The sequence below is a fragment of the Lolium rigidum genome, chromosome 3 (genome assembly GCF_022539505.1).
Source record: "Lolium rigidum isolate FL_2022 chromosome 3, APGP_CSIRO_Lrig_0.1, whole genome shotgun sequence".
Taxonomy (NCBI): Eukaryota; Viridiplantae; Streptophyta; class Magnoliopsida; order Poales; family Poaceae; genus Lolium; species Lolium rigidum.
Window position 1 is genome coordinate 216,237,736 of NC_061510.1, and position 17,842 is coordinate 216,255,577.

The following is a 17,842-nucleotide window of genomic DNA, read 5'->3' on the forward strand; positions in this document are numbered from 1 at the left end:
GGCGACCATCATCACTAACACGGGAGGTAGAGGCAATCTTGAGCCCCTCATAGTGAAAATTCAAGAGACTCCCTTGCCGAAAATATTCCAGCAACTCGTAGCCATACGCAAGAGACTCCAACCCCTTCTAGTTTTTCGAATTGTACTCTACCTCTGCCTACATCGCTTGCAGCGGCCCATAGGAATGTGCGATCTTTACTACTCGCACTAAAGAGTGGAGAAAACTTGGCTCTTGTAATACCCCGTTTTTCATTAACTCCACTTTTTTTTTATTTCCCCTTGAACAATATTTTGTGGTAGCCTTTTTATTTGGATATCTTGGGATCTATTTGAACTAGGCACTTTGAGTTTAACTTCCCCGTTGTAAACTCATGAGACTGAACAACGCTCGCCACTCTAAGCTCTTATGTATCTTCATTCGGGAGGCTAATGCCATTCCTGCTATGCTTAGTCTAGGACTATCACTAGCCACATACGGTGTGCGGGGATGTGCCGCAGTGCCCCAAGTGTAGTCCATGCTCCATCGCACACATGCCACCGTACAAGGCTTGGCTACTTTGTAATGCAAACATAGTGTGTAGTATTTTTTCCAAAATAATAATATTATTTATGACTTCAGAAAAATTAAAATTAAATTACAAATCAAGAATATCTACAATACACCATGTGTAAACTGTAAAAATCCCGTATTTATGAATCAGTTGACACGGTACTTTCAATAAAAAACAAGTTGATGAGAGACCTTGGGGGATCTTCAATATATCTCTTTGGTGTGTTTCTAGGTACAATGCAGCTCATCTCATGAGACATATGCACTCCATAATGTATTTTCTTGTTATTGAAAAAAGTGGGATACATATGATCATCTAAATCTATATGTTATTACTTTGTGTGCTAAATAGTATTCTTTGACTAACAAAATGAAATAAGAGGGATAACTAACCTAAATTCCTGTTCTACATATGTTATTACTTTCTGTGCTAAATAATAGTCTTCAAATAATAGAAGGAAATAAGAAGGGATAACTAGAGTAAATTCCCTTGCTACTTATGGCCCATGGCTTCATCTTTGTAGTATTGTCTGAGCCAATGGGCTATGATTCTCGTCTCCTTTACCCGCACTTGCTTAAGCCAATCGGGGTCTTCCTTGCTGGAGAATCTCAAGTCTACATGATGTGAACCTGAAGAACATTTCGAACAAAAACGATTGTAGGACATGAAACGAAACACAGTAAAATACACCATTGCTGACTAATAATTCGACCAGAAAGTGAAGTTTAGATTGTGATGAGACGACTAACCTTTTGGCTCAACCAGCGCAATGACGCTTTTGGAGATGCTCTTCAGTACACTACACAACATGTGAAAGAAAATACAAGTAATTAAGCGCCGGAACCAATGACAAATTCAGTTCCGGTCTAATGTTTGGAAATGTTAAATTACCCGCCGCTGCTCCACGGATCCCGCAGCCCGTTGAAGAAGACAATGTTGCTAGCAGTTCTCTTCAAAACATGTGCAATATCCTGAAACAAAATATCAGTTGGTAACTGAACCCGGCCCATGAATTTTCAGTCCCAAACCTTGAGTGTACTTACGAATCCGCCGAACTCGGTGGTGATCCAGTATGGGCGTGGCGGCAGTCCGGTGGAGGCGCGGCAGCCGTCAAGGACCTCGGTGAAGTTGAAGGGCTCTGGCGGGAGGACGCTGCCGTTACGGATGCCGTAGCTCATGAGAATCATCTCCGTGCATGCCTGCCAGTCCCAGCCATCGTACATGCCGTAGGGGTCGTTCTCCTCGGCGTCGCCAAGGCAGTCTGCATGGCCGGTGTAGTTGTAGTAGACCATCATGGCGTCGTTGATCCTCGAGAAGGTGTCCTTGCCCGCCGATGGGTGGTCGATCGCCCGGCAAATCTGAGACCGAAACTCGAAAATCAATCAATCAGTCAAACAAACATCTCATGTACACATCCTCTCCGATGAAAGTATACATAGAAAGAGACACGCACCGCTTTGACGGGATAAGGAGGAAGGGGAGTGAGGAAGCCGGACTCCGTCGGGTAGTCCGTCATGGCGGAGTAGACGATGGCAGTGTCGAGCAAGTTTGGTATCGCGTCCACGCTGCTTGCTCTGCATTCATGCAAATATACGAGTTCATCAACCGATCAAAGAAATTACTGATCACACTTATATGTACACAAGTCGATCGTACCGGCACATCTTGAATGTACTGTTGAGCTTCGCCCGACCTGCCTCATTGGAGAGCGCCTTGTCCAGCTCTTTCCAAGAGTTCATCAGCACGTCGTGGCAATTTTGGCTCTCACTCTAATACAACGAGGATATATATGAATGTTACTTGGGAAATACAGATTGCATAGTTCGATCAATATCCTAAACTTAATCATGTGACGCAGTTATATATTACTCCATCCCGTTTAATATTTTTTTGTCATGGTTTTAATTTAAGTTTAAACTCAAATGGCAATAAAAATATGGAACGGATGGAGTAGTTGGTTATACACACAGAAGCTAGGCACCTTGAAATCGTTAGAGATGATGTCGTAGAAGGCGTAGGGCTCGGCGAGGCCGTAGAAGCTGAGAATTGGCGCCGACGACGCAATGGCGCCAATGACCACGTGCGGGTACTTCATCCTCATCCACGCCGCCAGCACTACCCATGCAGGTCATGCACAACATTAGCTTGCATAATCACAATAATCCATGACGCAACGATTATAATGCATGGCTCAGTTTTCTATCCTAAATTCCGATGAGATAAATATCAATTGGACGAACGGTAATGTTTCTGAAGGAGTTAAAGATCCTTTTCTCATCCAAATTTAGGATAGAAAACTATAAAAAGTAATCTTTAGAAAGATTACGGTTAACTAACTAACATAAACATCGAACCTTCCGGGTTTAGGATCTGCACATTGCTTATTGCATGGTGAATGACCGAAAGGTGTTAGTACTTACTGCCGCCGTAGGATCCGCCAAAGACGATGACCGGTGCCGCGTGGGCGCTGAGGTTGGACTTGAGGCTCTGAACGAGCGTGGCGTAGTCGGCGATGGCCTGCGTCGTCGTCAGGTACCCCGCCGTGCTCGTGTTCCTGAAGGCCGCCTCCTCGCTACCGAAAGGCACCGAGTGCCCGTAGTACCGATGCTGCACGCATAAGATCCGTCAGTGAAACACATCAGCAATCGTGCATGCAGCAACTTAATCATGATGTAACTGTGCAACATGATCCGATGAAGAGAAAAACAAGGTCGAGATCGATGATCGCTGGCTGTAGGATTTACCTCGATGAAGACGAGCATGGCCCGGAAGCTGGGCGCGAGCTCCCACATGAACCCTGTGTTGTTGGTGAAGAGCTCGACGTTGCCCTCGTTTCCGGCGTACACGAAGATCGGCGCCGTCTTGCCGCCCCAGTAAGTGGCGTTCACCAGGTACCTCTGCTGGAACGTGCGGTAGCTCGCCGGCGCCGCATTGAAGTGGTCCAGCCGCTGCGTGTAGTACCGCGTCTCGTACTTCACCATCGCCGGCACGCCCGTGGCCGCGGCGGTCGCCGCTGCCTCCGCGGTGATCACGCGCTGGTGACGCGCCAGCGGCGACGTATGCCGCCGCCTCGCCTGGGTGCCGCCGGCTGCGGATGCATGGCACGAGAGGAGTAGGGTGAGGAGAAGGGAGAGGAGGACGATGATGCGTCGCTCCATGACCCAGTCCGGCGCTGATGAGATTTGTGGAAGAGTTGTTTGGGATGCAGCACGCATATATATCTCGATTGACGAACCATATATTACAGGGTCACAATCATGCACGAGTAACTAATTTATAACTAACTCGGCTACAAACCAGCCAGCAACCGGGAGACTAGGGCTAATTTGTACTCTAAGATCGCCCTCCAACCACACTGTCCTATGATGCGTCCGTAAGAATTTTTCCCTAAGAAAACGTCCGCAGGCGTAGGATTATTGCTCTAAGATTGGCCCCAGGTAGGGTAGTCGTTCCCTAGTCCCTGTTAGAGTAGATATGTGTGTATTATATTTTGCCCATATGTTAGGGGCCCTTTTGCATATTGCACCTGTACATTGTACTATATATTGTGGCCTTTTGGCCCCCAGTAATACAACATAGATTATTCTTGTATCATGGTATCAGAGCCGTAAGGTTCTTTTTCCCATCGCAGCCGCCGCCGCCGCCCGCCTTGGCATCTCGCCGTCGCGCCCGGTCGCCGCCGCCGCCTATCTGCTGCTTCCTCCGCCCGACGCCCTCCATCGATCTTCGTCGCCCGGCTGATTGAGGCCGATTCCGCCCAGCCGCTTGCCCGATTTCGATTCTCCAAGCCTCGGCCTCGATTCCGCCCGCCTCCCCGACTCGGCCTCCAGTTGATTTCGATTCCGCCCGCCTCCCCGACTCCTTTCCTTCGATTTCCAGGCTGCTTCGATCTGCTGGCGCGGCCGCCCGATTCCACGCCGCCCGGCCCGACGCCTCCGCTCGAGCTCCTCCAGGCGCCAGGTCCGACGCCCTCCATCGGCCGCCCGACGCCCTCTTCGTCGCCCGGCTGATTGAGGCCGATTCCGCCCGGCCGCTTGCCCGATTTCGATTCTCCAAGCCTCGGCCTCCAGTTGATTTTGATCTATTCGATCGGGTGATTTCGATCTGAGAAAAAAAAAGCAAAAAAAAAAAAAAAAAGCTATGTCTTCTTCGGGCTATATTCCGATCCCTCGCTGCCCGGTGATCTTTGATGGCGCGAATTACCCTGATTTCGCTGCCTTCATGCGCGTCCACATGCGCAGTCTTCGTCTTTGGGGTGTGCTTTCTGGCGAGGTCCCATGTCCGCCGCGCCCCGTTGCTCCTACGGCGCCTACTGCACCGACGCCCGTTTCCCTTGCCCCCGATGCTTCTCAGGAGGACAAGGATGCAGCCCAGAGTGTCGCTGATACTGCTCTGGCTGATTATGATCGGAAGGTTCAGGACTATTCTGCTGCTGTTGCGACCTACCGGCTGGATCTGACTGACTACACTCAGTGGATCGATGATGATGCTCGTGCTGCTGCTGTTCTCACTTCCAGTGTTTTGCCTCAGTATGCTGCCGAGTTCATGAGTCTTCCCACCGCTGCTGCTCAGTGGGCTTTTCTTCGTCAGCGCTATCAGCCTGTCCGGGGGATGCTCTTTATCCGTCCGTGGTTCGTCAGGAGCATGATCTTCAGCAGGGTGATTCTACTATTGACGAGTTCTATACTCAGAGTGCTGCTATTTGGCGTCAGCTTGATTCTCTTCGTACAGCTGTGTGTGGCACCTGTCCCTGCTGTCTGACTGTGCGCGCGGATCTGGAGTTTCAGCGCGTTTTTGAGTTCTTGTCGCGGCTCCGCATGGAGTTTGAGCCGCGTCGTGCCCAGCTGCTTGCCCGTGGTCGTGTTCCGCTCTCTGAGGTACTCGCTGAGCTGCGCGCAGAGGAGACTCGTCTTCGTGGTGCTAGTCTTCTTGCGGTTCCCTCTGCACTTGCTGCTCGTGGTCCTCCTGTGTCGTCTGCTCGTGGTTCTCCTGTGCCGTCCGCTTCGTTGCAGTCTCCAGCACCGCCGTTACTCTCTACTCCGCCGGTCCAGGGCCAGAGTCAGTCTCAGCAGCCTCGTGGTCCTCGTCCTCCCTGCGCCTTCTGTGGCAAGGCTGGCCACGACGTCTCTGGCTGCTGGAGGAGGGACCCCAGCTTACGCCAACAGTACCTTGATAAGCTTGCTCGTCGGCAGGCTGGTTCTTCAGGATCTTCTGCTATTGCCCAGGCTGGTTCTTCAGGCTCGTCTGCTGTTGCACTGTCTGATCAGGATATTATCCGTGGTCTTCGTGGTCTGCTCGCTGCTACAGGCTCTTCTTCGACGGGTACTGCTGGTTCTGTGTCTGGCTCTTCTGGCACCGCGCGACCACCACCTTCTACACAGTCAGGTACGTCATCCCCGTGGTATCTGGATTCTGGAGCTTCTTTTCATATGACTTCTGCGTCTTCTATCCTTTCCGCTCTTCGCTCTCTTATTTCTCCTGTCAGTGTTATCACGGCTGATGGTTCCTCTCTTCCTGTTTCCGGCCGAGGCACCCTTTCTACTTCATCTTTCTCTCGTTCCTCGATGTTTCTCATGTTCCTAGCCTTAAGATGAATCTGTTTTCTGCTAGTCAGCCTTATCGATTCCGGTTGTCGCGTCATTCTTGACGCTGATTCTTGTGCCGTTCGGGACCGCCGTACACGATGCCCCGGTTGGAGCTGGCCCTCGCAGCCTTGAGTCCCCGGGCCTCTGGGAGTTAGACTGGCTTCGCGTTCCTTCCGCCGACACTTCATCTGCCCGCTCTACTGCAGTTGCTGCTTCTGTCACTGGTTCTTTTCAGCAGTGGCATCATCGGCTGGGTCACCTTTGTGGCTCCCGTTTATCGTCATTAGTTCGTCGTGGTCTTCTGGGGTCTGTCTCGAGAGATGTGTCTTTACATTCGTGTCGTGGTTGTAGGTTAGGCAAACAGATTCAGCTTCCCTATCCTACCAGTGCGTCTGTATCTCAGCGACCTTTTGATTTAGTTCATTCTGATGTTTGGGGTCCGGCTCCCTTTGCTTCCAAAGGGGGCCATCGATACTATATTTTGTTTATTGATGACTTTTCCCGGTGCACCTGGTTGTTTTTTATGCGCTCTCGCAGTGAGGTGCTTTCTATTTATCAGCGTTTTGTGGCCATGGTTCGTACTCAGTATTCCACTCCCATTCGTGTGTTTCGTGCCGACTCGCAGGAGAGTATATCTCCCAAAGCACCTCGCGTGGTGTCCTTGCTGAGCAGGGCACGCTTGCCCAGTTCTCGTGTCCTGGCGCCCATGCTCAAAATGGTGTCGCCGAGCGTAAGCATCGTCATATTCTTGAGACTACCCGTGCTATGATGATTGCTTCCTCTCTTCCGCCGCATTTCTGGGCGGACGCTGTCTCTACGTCCACTTATCTTATTAACATTCAGCCTTCTCGCTGCTCTTCAAGGTGGCATTCCTCTCGAGCGTCTCTCCGGCAGCTTGCCGTACTACTCGACTCTTCGTTTATTTGGTTGCGTTTGCTATGTCCTTCTCCCTCCTCGCGAACGCACCAAACCGACCGCTCGATCCGTTGAGTGTGTTTTTCTTGGATACGGTGATGAGCATAAGGGCTATCGCCGTTGGGACCCCGTTGGTCGTCGGATGCGCATCTCTCGTGACGTCACGTTTGATGAGACGCGTCCTTTCTATCCTCGTCCCACCTCTGGTACATACCCGGTGGATGATCTCTCTTTTCTTCTCCTTCCTGATGCACCACCCTCTGTCCCTCCTGTTTCTCCTCCCGATGCGCCCCTCCGACTCCGGTGCCATCTTCGCCTTCTAGTTCTCCTTCCTCTTCTTCTTCCGATTCCGCTCGTCCTCCTTCTCCCTTGTCTCCTTTTCCCTTCCACTATTCTCGGCGTTCTACCGTTCCGGACTCTTCGCCTGATGATCCTTCTCCCTCCTCTTCCGATGAGTTGTCTTCTTCTGATGAGTCTCCTAGTTCTCCACCTCTTCCGCCTGTTCGTCAGCGTCGTGCTCCCAACCGTTTCTCTCCCGGCCAGCACGGTCTCTCCGTCGTCTCCGAGCCGACTTCTTATCGGGATGCCGAGTGTCATCCTCGAATGGCAGCTTGCCATGGCTGAGGAGATCGCTGCGCTTGAGCGCACTGGCACCTGGGATCTTGTTTCTCCTCCTCCTGGTGTTCGTCCTATCACGTGTAAGTGGGTCTATAAGATTAAGACCCGCTCTGATGGATCTCTTGAACGCTATAAAGCGCGTCTTGTGGCACGTGGCTTTCAACAGGAGCACGGCCGTGATTATGATGAGACTTTTACCCCTGTGGCTCATATGACCACCGTGCGTACTCTTCTTGCTGTTGCTTCTGTTCGACGCTGGTCTGTCTCTCAGCTTGATGTTCAGAACGCTTTTCTTAATGGCGAGTTGAGTGAGGAGGTTTACATGCAGCCTCCTCCTCGGGTATTCTGTTCCCGATGGGATGGTTTGTCGTCTTCGACGTTCTCTTTATGGCTCCGAAACAGGCCCCTCGTGCTCGGTTTGAGCGCTTTGCCTCTGTGGTGACTGCTGCTGGTTTCTCTCCTAGTTTTCATGATCAAGCGCTATTTGTTCACACTTCTCCTCGTGGACGCACTCTTCTCCTTCTCTATGTTGATGATATGATCATTACTGGTGATGATCCTGAGTATATTGCCTTTGTCAAGGCTCGTCTTCGTGATCAGTTTCTTATGACCGATCTTGGTCCTCTTCGCTATTTTCTTGGGATTGAGATTTCCTCCACTTCTGATGGTTTTTATATCTCCCAGGAAAAGTATATTCAGGATCTCCTTACTCGTGCTGCTCTTGTGGATGAGCGCACCGTTGAGACTCCTATGGAGCTTAATGTTAAGCTTCGTCCTACCGATGGTGATCCTCTTCCCGATCCCACACGCTATCGCCATCTTGTTGGGAGTCTTGTTTATCTTGCTCGTCACTCGTCCCGATATCTCTTATCCTCGTTCATATTCTGAGTCAGCTTTGTCTCAGCTCCTACCACCGTTCACTACGGTCATCTCCTTCGTGTCCTCCGTTATCTCCGTGGCACGATTACTCGTCGCCTTTTCTTTCCTAGTTCCAGTTCTCTCCAGCTCCAGTGCTACTCGGATGCTACTTGGGCGAGTGATCCTACGGATCGTCGTTCACTTTCTGCTTACTGTGTGTTTCTTGGTGGTTCGCTTGTTGCTTGGAAGACGAAGAAACAGGTAGCGGTTTCCCGTTCGAGTGTTGAGGCTGAGCTGCGGGCTATGGCTTCGTTGATTGCTGAGGTGACCTGGTTACGGTGGTTGCTTGCAGATTTTGGGGTCTCGTTACGACACCCACTCCACTTTTGTGTGACAAGACATGTGCTATCAGTATTGCACGTGATCCGGTCAAGCATGAGCTGACCAAGAATATTGGTGTTGATGCCTTTTATACACGTGCTCAGGTGCATGATCAGGTTGTTGCGCTTCATTATGTGCCTTCAGATTTACAGTTGGCGGATTTCTTTACAAAGGCACAGACTCGCGCGCAACATGACTTCTTACTCTCCAAACTCAGTGTTGTGGATCCACCCTGAGTTTGAGGGGGGGTGTTAGAGTAGATATGTGTGTATTATATTTTGCCCATATGTTAGGGGCCCTTTTGCATATTGCACCTGTACATTGTACTATATATTGTGGCCTTTTGGCCCCCAGTAATACGTATGGAGTATAACGTGTACGCCTACAACATCACAATCATGCAAAACGTGTACTCTATTTCGTTGCTCGGGAGTGGAGACAGCCTGTTAAATTTAGGGAGTGTCAAATTAACAAGCTAGCCGTTTTTAATTGCTGACAGTCAAATTTCAGAAGCCTTCTCAAACTCGATTAATGGTACTACCTCTATACCAGTTTACAAGGGTATTATGCATTTCGAGAAACAACTTTGACTACAAATTTAGTCAACAAAATATAAGAAATGTGCCACAAAAATTATACCATTGGATTGATATTCAAAAGAAGTTTCCAATAGTATAACTTTAGTGATATATATATCTTATATTTTGTTGACAAATTAGTAGTAAAAGTTTTATCTCAAAATGCGTAATACCCCTAAACCGGTATGGAGGGAGTAGACCGGATTGTATGAGACCGGAAGAGTGTGCATTAACATTAATGGATAAAACAAGGACTATTTTCGAACTTTCAGGGGTCTAAGGCACAGAAGGAACGGAGAACTGTTATCCCCATTCCTTTTCTAGGGGCTATGATCATAGCAGCAAAAGTAAATGCCTATCTAAAAGTTCTAGTCCCTCATTTGGTAGATGAACAGCCGACTGGTCTCCAATACGCAGACGATACAATGGTTTTCCTTGATCCGTCCGAGCAGTCGGTTGTTACAATAAATGTTGTATTGGTATGAGGTAATGTTGGGTTTGAGTTAATTATGAAAAGAGTGTGTTTTTATGATTAGGGTGGAGAAAGAATAACATATCTGGGTGGCTACTCTCTTTAATTGTAAAGTTAGTTCGTTGCCAACAAAATATTTGGGTGGGGTGGGGGTTGTTGGCCCTCGATTCAAAAGTAATGAAGAGATCGGGTTTGTTTGCAGATAACAAAGCAAGAAATATGGCAATGCTTGCTAAGTGGATAATGAAACTTGAAGGTGGCGATCTGAGCATTTTCTACAAACTATGGAGAAAGAAATACCTTGGTTCCAAAAGTTCTTTTCAATCAGAAAGTGCAGATGGTTCGCAATTTTGGAAAGGATTGCATTCCATGAAATATTGTCTTAAGAGAGGGATAGAATACATGTTGGGTGATGGTGAGAAACTTAACTTTTTGGAGGATGCTTGGACATGAGCAGTCTCGTTAAAAAAAATCGACGTTGTTAGCTTGCTGTGAGCAGCTCAAATTTTCGGCGAAGGATGTGTTTCGAGGAGGAGGATTGGGGTTATCCTACCGACACTCTTTCGGTTGAAGGGGTCTTTATGGGTGAATTGGAGATAGTTAACCATATGGTGTTCGCATGTCCTCTTTCACATTTCACTTGTGGTGTGTTAGAGAGGCGTTCGGGGTGGGGAAGAACTCTTTTATGTTGGAATGAGTTTGTTCAAGTGGCTTTTCGCAATCCAGACGCTAGTAGCAACCAGATTGGTTGGGAAATCCTTGGCGGGATGACCTGGTCAATCTAGACATCGTGGAGCCATGTAGTCTTTAATGAAAAAAATCAAGTTCTCATCTGCAGGTCTTTTACATAATGTTTAATTTCTTGTCACAATGAACATTCATATGGCCGGAAAAGCATGAGGGCAAGGGAGGGCTGGCGAGGTGGCTCCTCGGCAATGCCCACCACGAGGGGCTTAGGGTTAGCGGCATGTTACTGCTAAACTTCGGATACCAAACAAGCAAGAGGCAAAGATTTACCCAGGTTCGGGGCCCTCGTAGAGGTAACACTCGTACGTCATGCCTTTCTGATCTTGATTATTGATGAAGCTGATTACAATGGGGTAGCCGATGGACTGCGTAGAAGTATTCTCGCCGAAAGGCAATGTGGCTAGGATTTTGTGTATGCGTAAATATTATAAGAGAGAGATCCGGCAGCCCACTCCTAGCCTTTATATAGGAGGATAGGTCCTGCCCAGATTCGGTTACAACACAATGGTAATCTATCTACTCTTTCTATATTTGAACGTCTCCTCGTCTTGTGCTCCAAGGAGTCGCCACTTTCCATCTGATCACCGTGCAACCGACGTCTTGGACCTCTTTGGGCTGCGGCGCTCCAGATGGGTCCCTGTTGGGCCAGAAGAGGTAGGGAAATATTGAGTACATGAAGGGTAATGCCCACATCAAGGACGGTGATGAAGCAACTGAAAATGATAACAAGGAAGCTACACTTTATTTTACGCCCATGTAGAGAAATTGGCTGAGTTTTGTTTCGTGTTAGGAAGTTGTTGGTTTGTTGTCCATGTGTGGACGTTTCTTCAGTACGAGATATATTCACATTTGTTATAGTAGTTAGACCTGGAGTGTTGTTAGTTATTTTGTGGCCCTTTTGGGGAACTACTATCCCAACTGTATAAAGATTGGTTATCCGTTTTCACAAAAAACAGCAGACCCCCTTATTTGGGTGGTATTTTTTCAACAAAAAAATCAAAATAATTATTGAGTTAGTAAATTTCTCCTTTTCGTTTAGTAAGCGAACATATTTTGGACTTTCTTGCACGGTCCTTCGTTCAATCATTTGTCGAAGAGACAGATTCAACCTTTTTGAGTTCTCGGTTTTTATTTTCAAAGTGGACATGTTTCGGCCTGTAAATTTTATCCCATCTGACAGAGAAGAAATGGGCATAACTAGATATCAATCGACTAAGATCTTGTTAAATCTGGGGTGACTCTATGTATCTCACCTGAAATTTGTATCCTTGTTATTTTCATGTTGAATATGGTGTACATGTGCAACCAATTTGTATCTAGGCCAGCGATATGTCATGGTCTGTTGAGCTAGCACTTCAACTAATGGGCCTAGTGTGTAGCACTGATGCTGGATAGGATCTATCAACATGGGTTGGCCAAGATAAACGTCCCCGTGAAATTTAAATCTCTTAAAAAACATGGTAAATAAGAACAAAAGGAGAAATGACCCTCAAAAACAGGTGCGGTTAATTCTCGTCTAACTGCAACCCAACTCAATTTTTTAATAAGGCGACGTACCAAACCTTACTTTCATCAGATTTGGAACTTGATCCAAGCCAAAACAAATCACAGTGCAAATTTAATAGTCACACACATTTTCTCAGTTGCAACCTATTTGCAACAAAAAAGAACCCAGCTAGTTGTAACCCACTTAAAACCAAAAATAATTTGCATCCTACTTGTAAATTCTCAATTAAAATCCATTTGCAACTAGATAATACTCAAGTTGTAACTTACTTGTAACTAGAAAATCTCGGTACACTTATAACTTGAAGATCTCGACTGCATCTCACTTGCATCTTTCATGATAGCACAAATCATGACGCAATAGGGCTTGAAGAAGATGGTTGGGCATTCCGGTACCACCTTGAGGACCAACTAATCAGTATCTACAAGCTGGAAGAGGAATACTGGAGGCAGCGTGGGAGAGTGCGGTGGAATTAGCAAGGGGATGCAAATACAGCGTACTTCCATGCTGTAGTGAACGGACGCAGAAGGAAGTGCCTAATTTCCACTCTCACAACCGATGCAGGGCCTATCTCGGAGAAGAGATTAATCCAAGAACACATCTACTCGTTTTACAGAGAACTGTTGGGTTTGGAGCAAACTCGTCTCTGCAGTATTGCCCCGGATGCGTGGGACGCTCCATCACGGGTTAACGCTGCGGAAAACCTGCACTTGGCGCTGGCCTTCTCCGAGGAGGAGTTGGAAGAGGTTGTCAAAAGCATGAAGTCAGACACGGCACCAGGCCCTGACGGCTTCCCTATTGCCTTCTTCCAACGTTGCTGGCCGTTGGTAAAGCACGAGATCTTGCATATCTTCAACGACTTCATCCTGGGACGGATTGATGTCGCTCGACTAAACTTTGGAGTTATCTCGCAAATCCGAAAAGTCCCCGGTGCTGACAAAATCACTCCATACAGACCAATCGCTCTCATCAATGTGGTGTTCAAGATAGTGTCCAAGGCCTTTGCTTCAAAACTCGACCCAATTGCCCACCGAATCATCAGTCCGAACCAGACCGCATTCATCAAGGGCAGATTCATTCTAGACGGGGTGCTAGCCTTACAGGATATCATCCATGAGTTGAAAAGCAAAAAGCTAGGGGGCATTTTGCTTAAGTTGGATTTTGAAAAAGCTTACGATAGAGTCAATTGGGACTTCTTGACTGAGGTCCTGCGGGCCAAGGGCTTCGATAGAGGGGCGGTGCACCGAATTATGCAGCTTGTTTCTAGTGGCCAGACTGCCATCTCTATCAACGGGGAGGCCGGTCCCTTCTTCCGCAACAAGAGGGGTTTGCGACAAGGGGACCCCCTCTCGCCTTTGCTCTTCAATTTCATGGTAGAAGCTCTGTCCGTCATGCTATCCAAGGCCTGTGAGGCTGGGCACATCGCCGGGGTGGTGCCTCACCTGATACCCGGGGTATCTCACCTACAATACGCCGACGATACTCTGATCCTCTGCCAGTTTGACGAGCGACAAGTCATAAACCTGAAGTTTCTCCTCATGTGCTTCGAAGAAATGTCCGGACTCAAAATTAACTACCACAAAAGTGAGGTCATTGTCATGTGCCAACCAATTGAGAATCAGCATAGGGTGGCTGATATGCTCAGTTGCAAGCTTGGGGCCTTCCCTTTTGTCTATCTGGGTCTTCCCATCTCGGATCGCAAACTAACCCTGGAACAATGGATGTTCCTGGTCCAAAGACTGGTTTCTAGGATCAAAACTTGGTTGGAGAGATTTCTCTCCTCGGGAGGAAGATTGATCCTCTCCAATTCCTGCCTTAGTAATCTGCCAATGTTTGCTATGGGCCTCTTCCCGCTTCAAGATGGCGTCCATGCTAAATTTGATTCGTATCGCTCCCGATTCTTTTGGGAAGACGCGGGGCCAAAACGAAAATATCACCTGGTAAATTGGCAGCGGTTTGTAGACCAAAGGAAGCAGGAGGACTGGGCTTGCTCAACTCTAGAAAGATGAACATCGCGCTTTTGCTCAAATGGGTTTGGAAATTGTTCCAAGGAGAGAACGTCTTGTCGGCACAGCTTATTAGAGCCAAGTATACGACGGCAACGGATATCTTCTCCAGTTCGGGAGTGGGGGGCTCCCCGTTCTGGAAAAGTTTGCACAAAATCAAGCACTTCTTTAAATTGGGAGCCAAACACATGGTAAGGGATGGACACCGAACTATGTTTTGGCTCGACCTTTGGATTGGGGATTGGGCAGAGACCGCTTAAGGACACTTTCCCTACTCTGTTCAGCATCTGCGACAACCAGCAACTTTCTGTGGCCTCGGCCTGTGCAGCGAGTCCAGGGCTCCGATTCCGTAGAACCTTTGACCTTCAGGCCAGGGAAGAATGGGCAAGCTTCCATCTCATCCTCTAAGAGACCAACCTAGAGTCTGAAGCTGACAGCATCGGCTGGCACCTCGACCACTCGGGCTGCTATTCGGTGTCATCCATGTATCAGATTCAGATTTTCACTTGGCAACTTATCCTTGATCGCCTCCCCTCCAGTCAATTAGTGGCGTCCAGATTTGGCCCGGCAACAGGGAGATGTGCTCTTTGTGACGCGCCTGAAGATGCCAATCATATCTTCTTTTCTTGTTCGCTGGCTAGGTTTATGTGGAGTGTGGTGAGACAGCTCCTTGAGTGCCGCTGGTCCCCCACCTCGTTTGCTCAGTTCTTTGCCATAGTCTCTAGCTTTTCTGGCCGTCCGCGTTGCCTTATTTGGACCTTATTTGCGGCTCAAAGTTGGGCGCTTTGGCATGTTCACAACAAGCACGTTTTTGAATCTAGGGTGATCTCTAAACCTGCTAATCTGCTTTTTAAAACCATTGTATTTATGCAGCTGTGGACGCCCCTCGCAAAGGCGCAAGACAAAGCAAATCTGGCGGAAATGATAAAACAGCTAAGACGTATGCACGCGGAGCTGGAGGCAAATGATCATTAAGGAGTCATATGGCGTGGGTGGCTCCTTCCTCATGTTGGTGTTCCTCCAGCGCGCCCGGGCCCTTCTCGCTCGGCTTGATAGGTTGTTTCTTTTGTTTTTATCTCAGCTAAGCTGTATGCCGCAGCATTGTAACCGTACTATGTTTCGATACGTTCGGGCTTTATTAATTTAAAGTCGGGCACTAGATGCCTTTTATCTAAAAAAATCACGACGCAAATTCTACCTAAGTACCATTTTTTTCAGTTCCATCACACTTGAAATTAGAAAAAAAACAGTTGCAACTGATGTGCAATTAGTTACAGTTGAACGCATGTGCAACTAAGCAATAGTTACACAGAGCGTGCAATCGGTGACACAGTTACATCCCATGTGCAGCTGAGGTATAGTTGCGCAGGGCGTGCAACTAGGATGTGGTTACAACCGATATGCAACTAAGGGATATTTGCGCACGGTGTGTAACTACGACACGATTCTAACCAATGTGCAAGTGAAATACATGTGCGCATGATGTGCATCTAGGACACAGTTACAAGCCATGTGCAATTATGAAACAATTATATGATGTGCAATTTAGATATAATTACAATCCATATACAACCAATGTAGAGTTACATAAGGTGTACAACTGAGTCATAGTTACAAGCCATGTGAAACTAGGATGTGTAGCATAGATACAGTTCTACCTCATGTGTGCAATTAAGAAATGAAGTAATATAAATTATAATTTTGCTTGGCTGCCTCACCTAGAAAACAAGAAAAAAAAGGACACCAAAAATTCAATAATAAATGGACTAGAAGAACAAACCTTTTTTTTTTTATTCAAGGCTCCACGAGCCCGACTTTAAATTAATAAAGCCCACATCGGCCAGAGTTTACAAAATGCTGGAAAACAGCTTACAGGCGACGAAGAACAAGCACTAAAAACGAAAAGAAGACATTGAAGCGAAGCTTGATCATCGACGCCATTGTCCCGCGCTGCGATTTGACTGAAGAGGAAGCGAGGTTCTGGAAGCACGCTGATACGTCCAAAACGTATCTACTTTCCCGAACACTTTTGCTATTGTTTTGCCTCTAATTTGTGTATTTTGGATACAACTAACACGGACTAACGCTGTTTTTAGCAGAATTGCCCTGGTGTCTCGTTTTTGTGCAGAAATTCAACTTTCAGGAAAATCCCCGGAATTTATGTCGAAGGGTTTATTTTTCCAGAAGATTCACGGAGCCAGAAGGGCAGGCCTGGGGGAGGCCCAGGGCCCCCACACACTAGGCCGGCGCGGGCTGGAGGGGGGGCGCCGCCCTACTGTGTGGCCGCCTCGGCCAGCCTCTGACGCCCCCCTCTGGACTACTTAAGGGTTTCGATCTAAAAACGCGAGACGAGAAATCGAAGTCGCCAGAAACCATCCAGTACGCCGCCACCGTCGCGAAACTCCGTCTCCGGACCAGAAACTCCGTTCTGGCACTCCGCCGGGACGGGGAATTGGAGGAGATCATCGCCATCATCACCACCGACGCCTCTCCATCGACCAGCCATGTTTCCCCCATCCATGTGTGAGTAATTCCCCGCTGTAGGCTGAAGGGGATGGTAGGGATTGGATGAGATTGGTCATGTAATAGCATAAGATTGTTAGGGCATAGTGCCTAGTGTCCGTAATTGGTACTTTTATGATATTGTTGCAACTTGTTATGCTTAATGCTTGTCACTAGGGCCCGAGTGCCATGATCTCAGATCTGAACATGTTATCAATTCATGATGATATTCATTGCTTTATGATCTTACCTGCAAGTTGTATACACGTATTGCTGTCCGGAACCCGAGACCCCAAAGTGACAGAAATTCGGACAACCAAAGGGGAAGGCGATGATATGAGGATCACATGTGTTCACGGAGTGTTAATGCTTTGCTCCGGTACTCTATTAAAAGGAGTACCTTAATTTCCAGTAGATTCCCTAGAGGCCCGGCTGCCACCGGCTGGTAGGACAAAAGATGTTGTGCAAGTTTCTCATTGCGAGCACGTACAACTAAATATGGAACACATGCCTATTGATTGATTAGTACTTGGATACCGTTTTTATTATTATCTGCAAATGCCCTACTTTGATTGTTACATGAGTTTCTCTCATCCATGCAACGCCCGTCATCCATCCATGTGCCTACAGTATTTTAATCCTGCTGTTTACTATAATTACTACTGCTGTCTTTGTTACACTGCTGTTGTTATTTCACTACCGCTATCGCTATAAAACTGTTACTACCGATAAACTCTTGTGAGCAAGTCTGTTTCCAGTGTGCAGCTGAATTGACAACTCCGCTGTTAAGGCTTACAAATATTCTTTGGCTCCCCTTGTGTCGAATCAATAAATTGGGTTTTACTTCCCTCGAAGACTCGTTGCGATCCCCTATACTTGTGGGTCATCAAGACTATTTTCTCGGCGCCGTTGCCGGGGAGCATAGCTTTATTTGCAAGTTCACTTGGATTGATATTGTTCGCTGCAAATTCTCCATCATGGGTAAACCTCGCGATACTAAAGTCGCCATATTACCATCCACTACAAGAAAAGGTACAACTCGAGTACCTCCGCTGCTCTTGATTCACCATCTGTGATAAGTAAACTTGTTTCACCACCACAAGCTTCACATGCTGGTACTTC

At 47.7% G+C, this 17,842-nt stretch overlaps 1 protein-coding gene across 1 annotated transcript; it reads right to left on the reverse strand.

Moving 5' to 3' along the window:
- Positions 1-1,043: 1,043 nt before the first annotated feature.
- LOC124696058 (lysosomal Pro-X carboxypeptidase-like) lies at positions 1,044-3,709 on the reverse strand. The gene is made up of 9 exons (XM_047228841.1): positions 3,296-3,709; positions 2,972-3,158; positions 2,533-2,666; positions 2,208-2,320; positions 2,005-2,125; positions 1,595-1,909; positions 1,443-1,522; positions 1,301-1,350; positions 1,044-1,180 (listed from the first exon to the last, which is right to left on the reverse strand). The coding sequence occupies exons 1-9, from the start codon at positions 3,707-3,709 to the stop codon at positions 1,044-1,046; spliced, it is 1,551 nt and encodes a 516-aa protein (XP_047084797.1).
- Between the last annotated feature and the right edge of the window lie 14,133 nt (positions 3,710-17,842).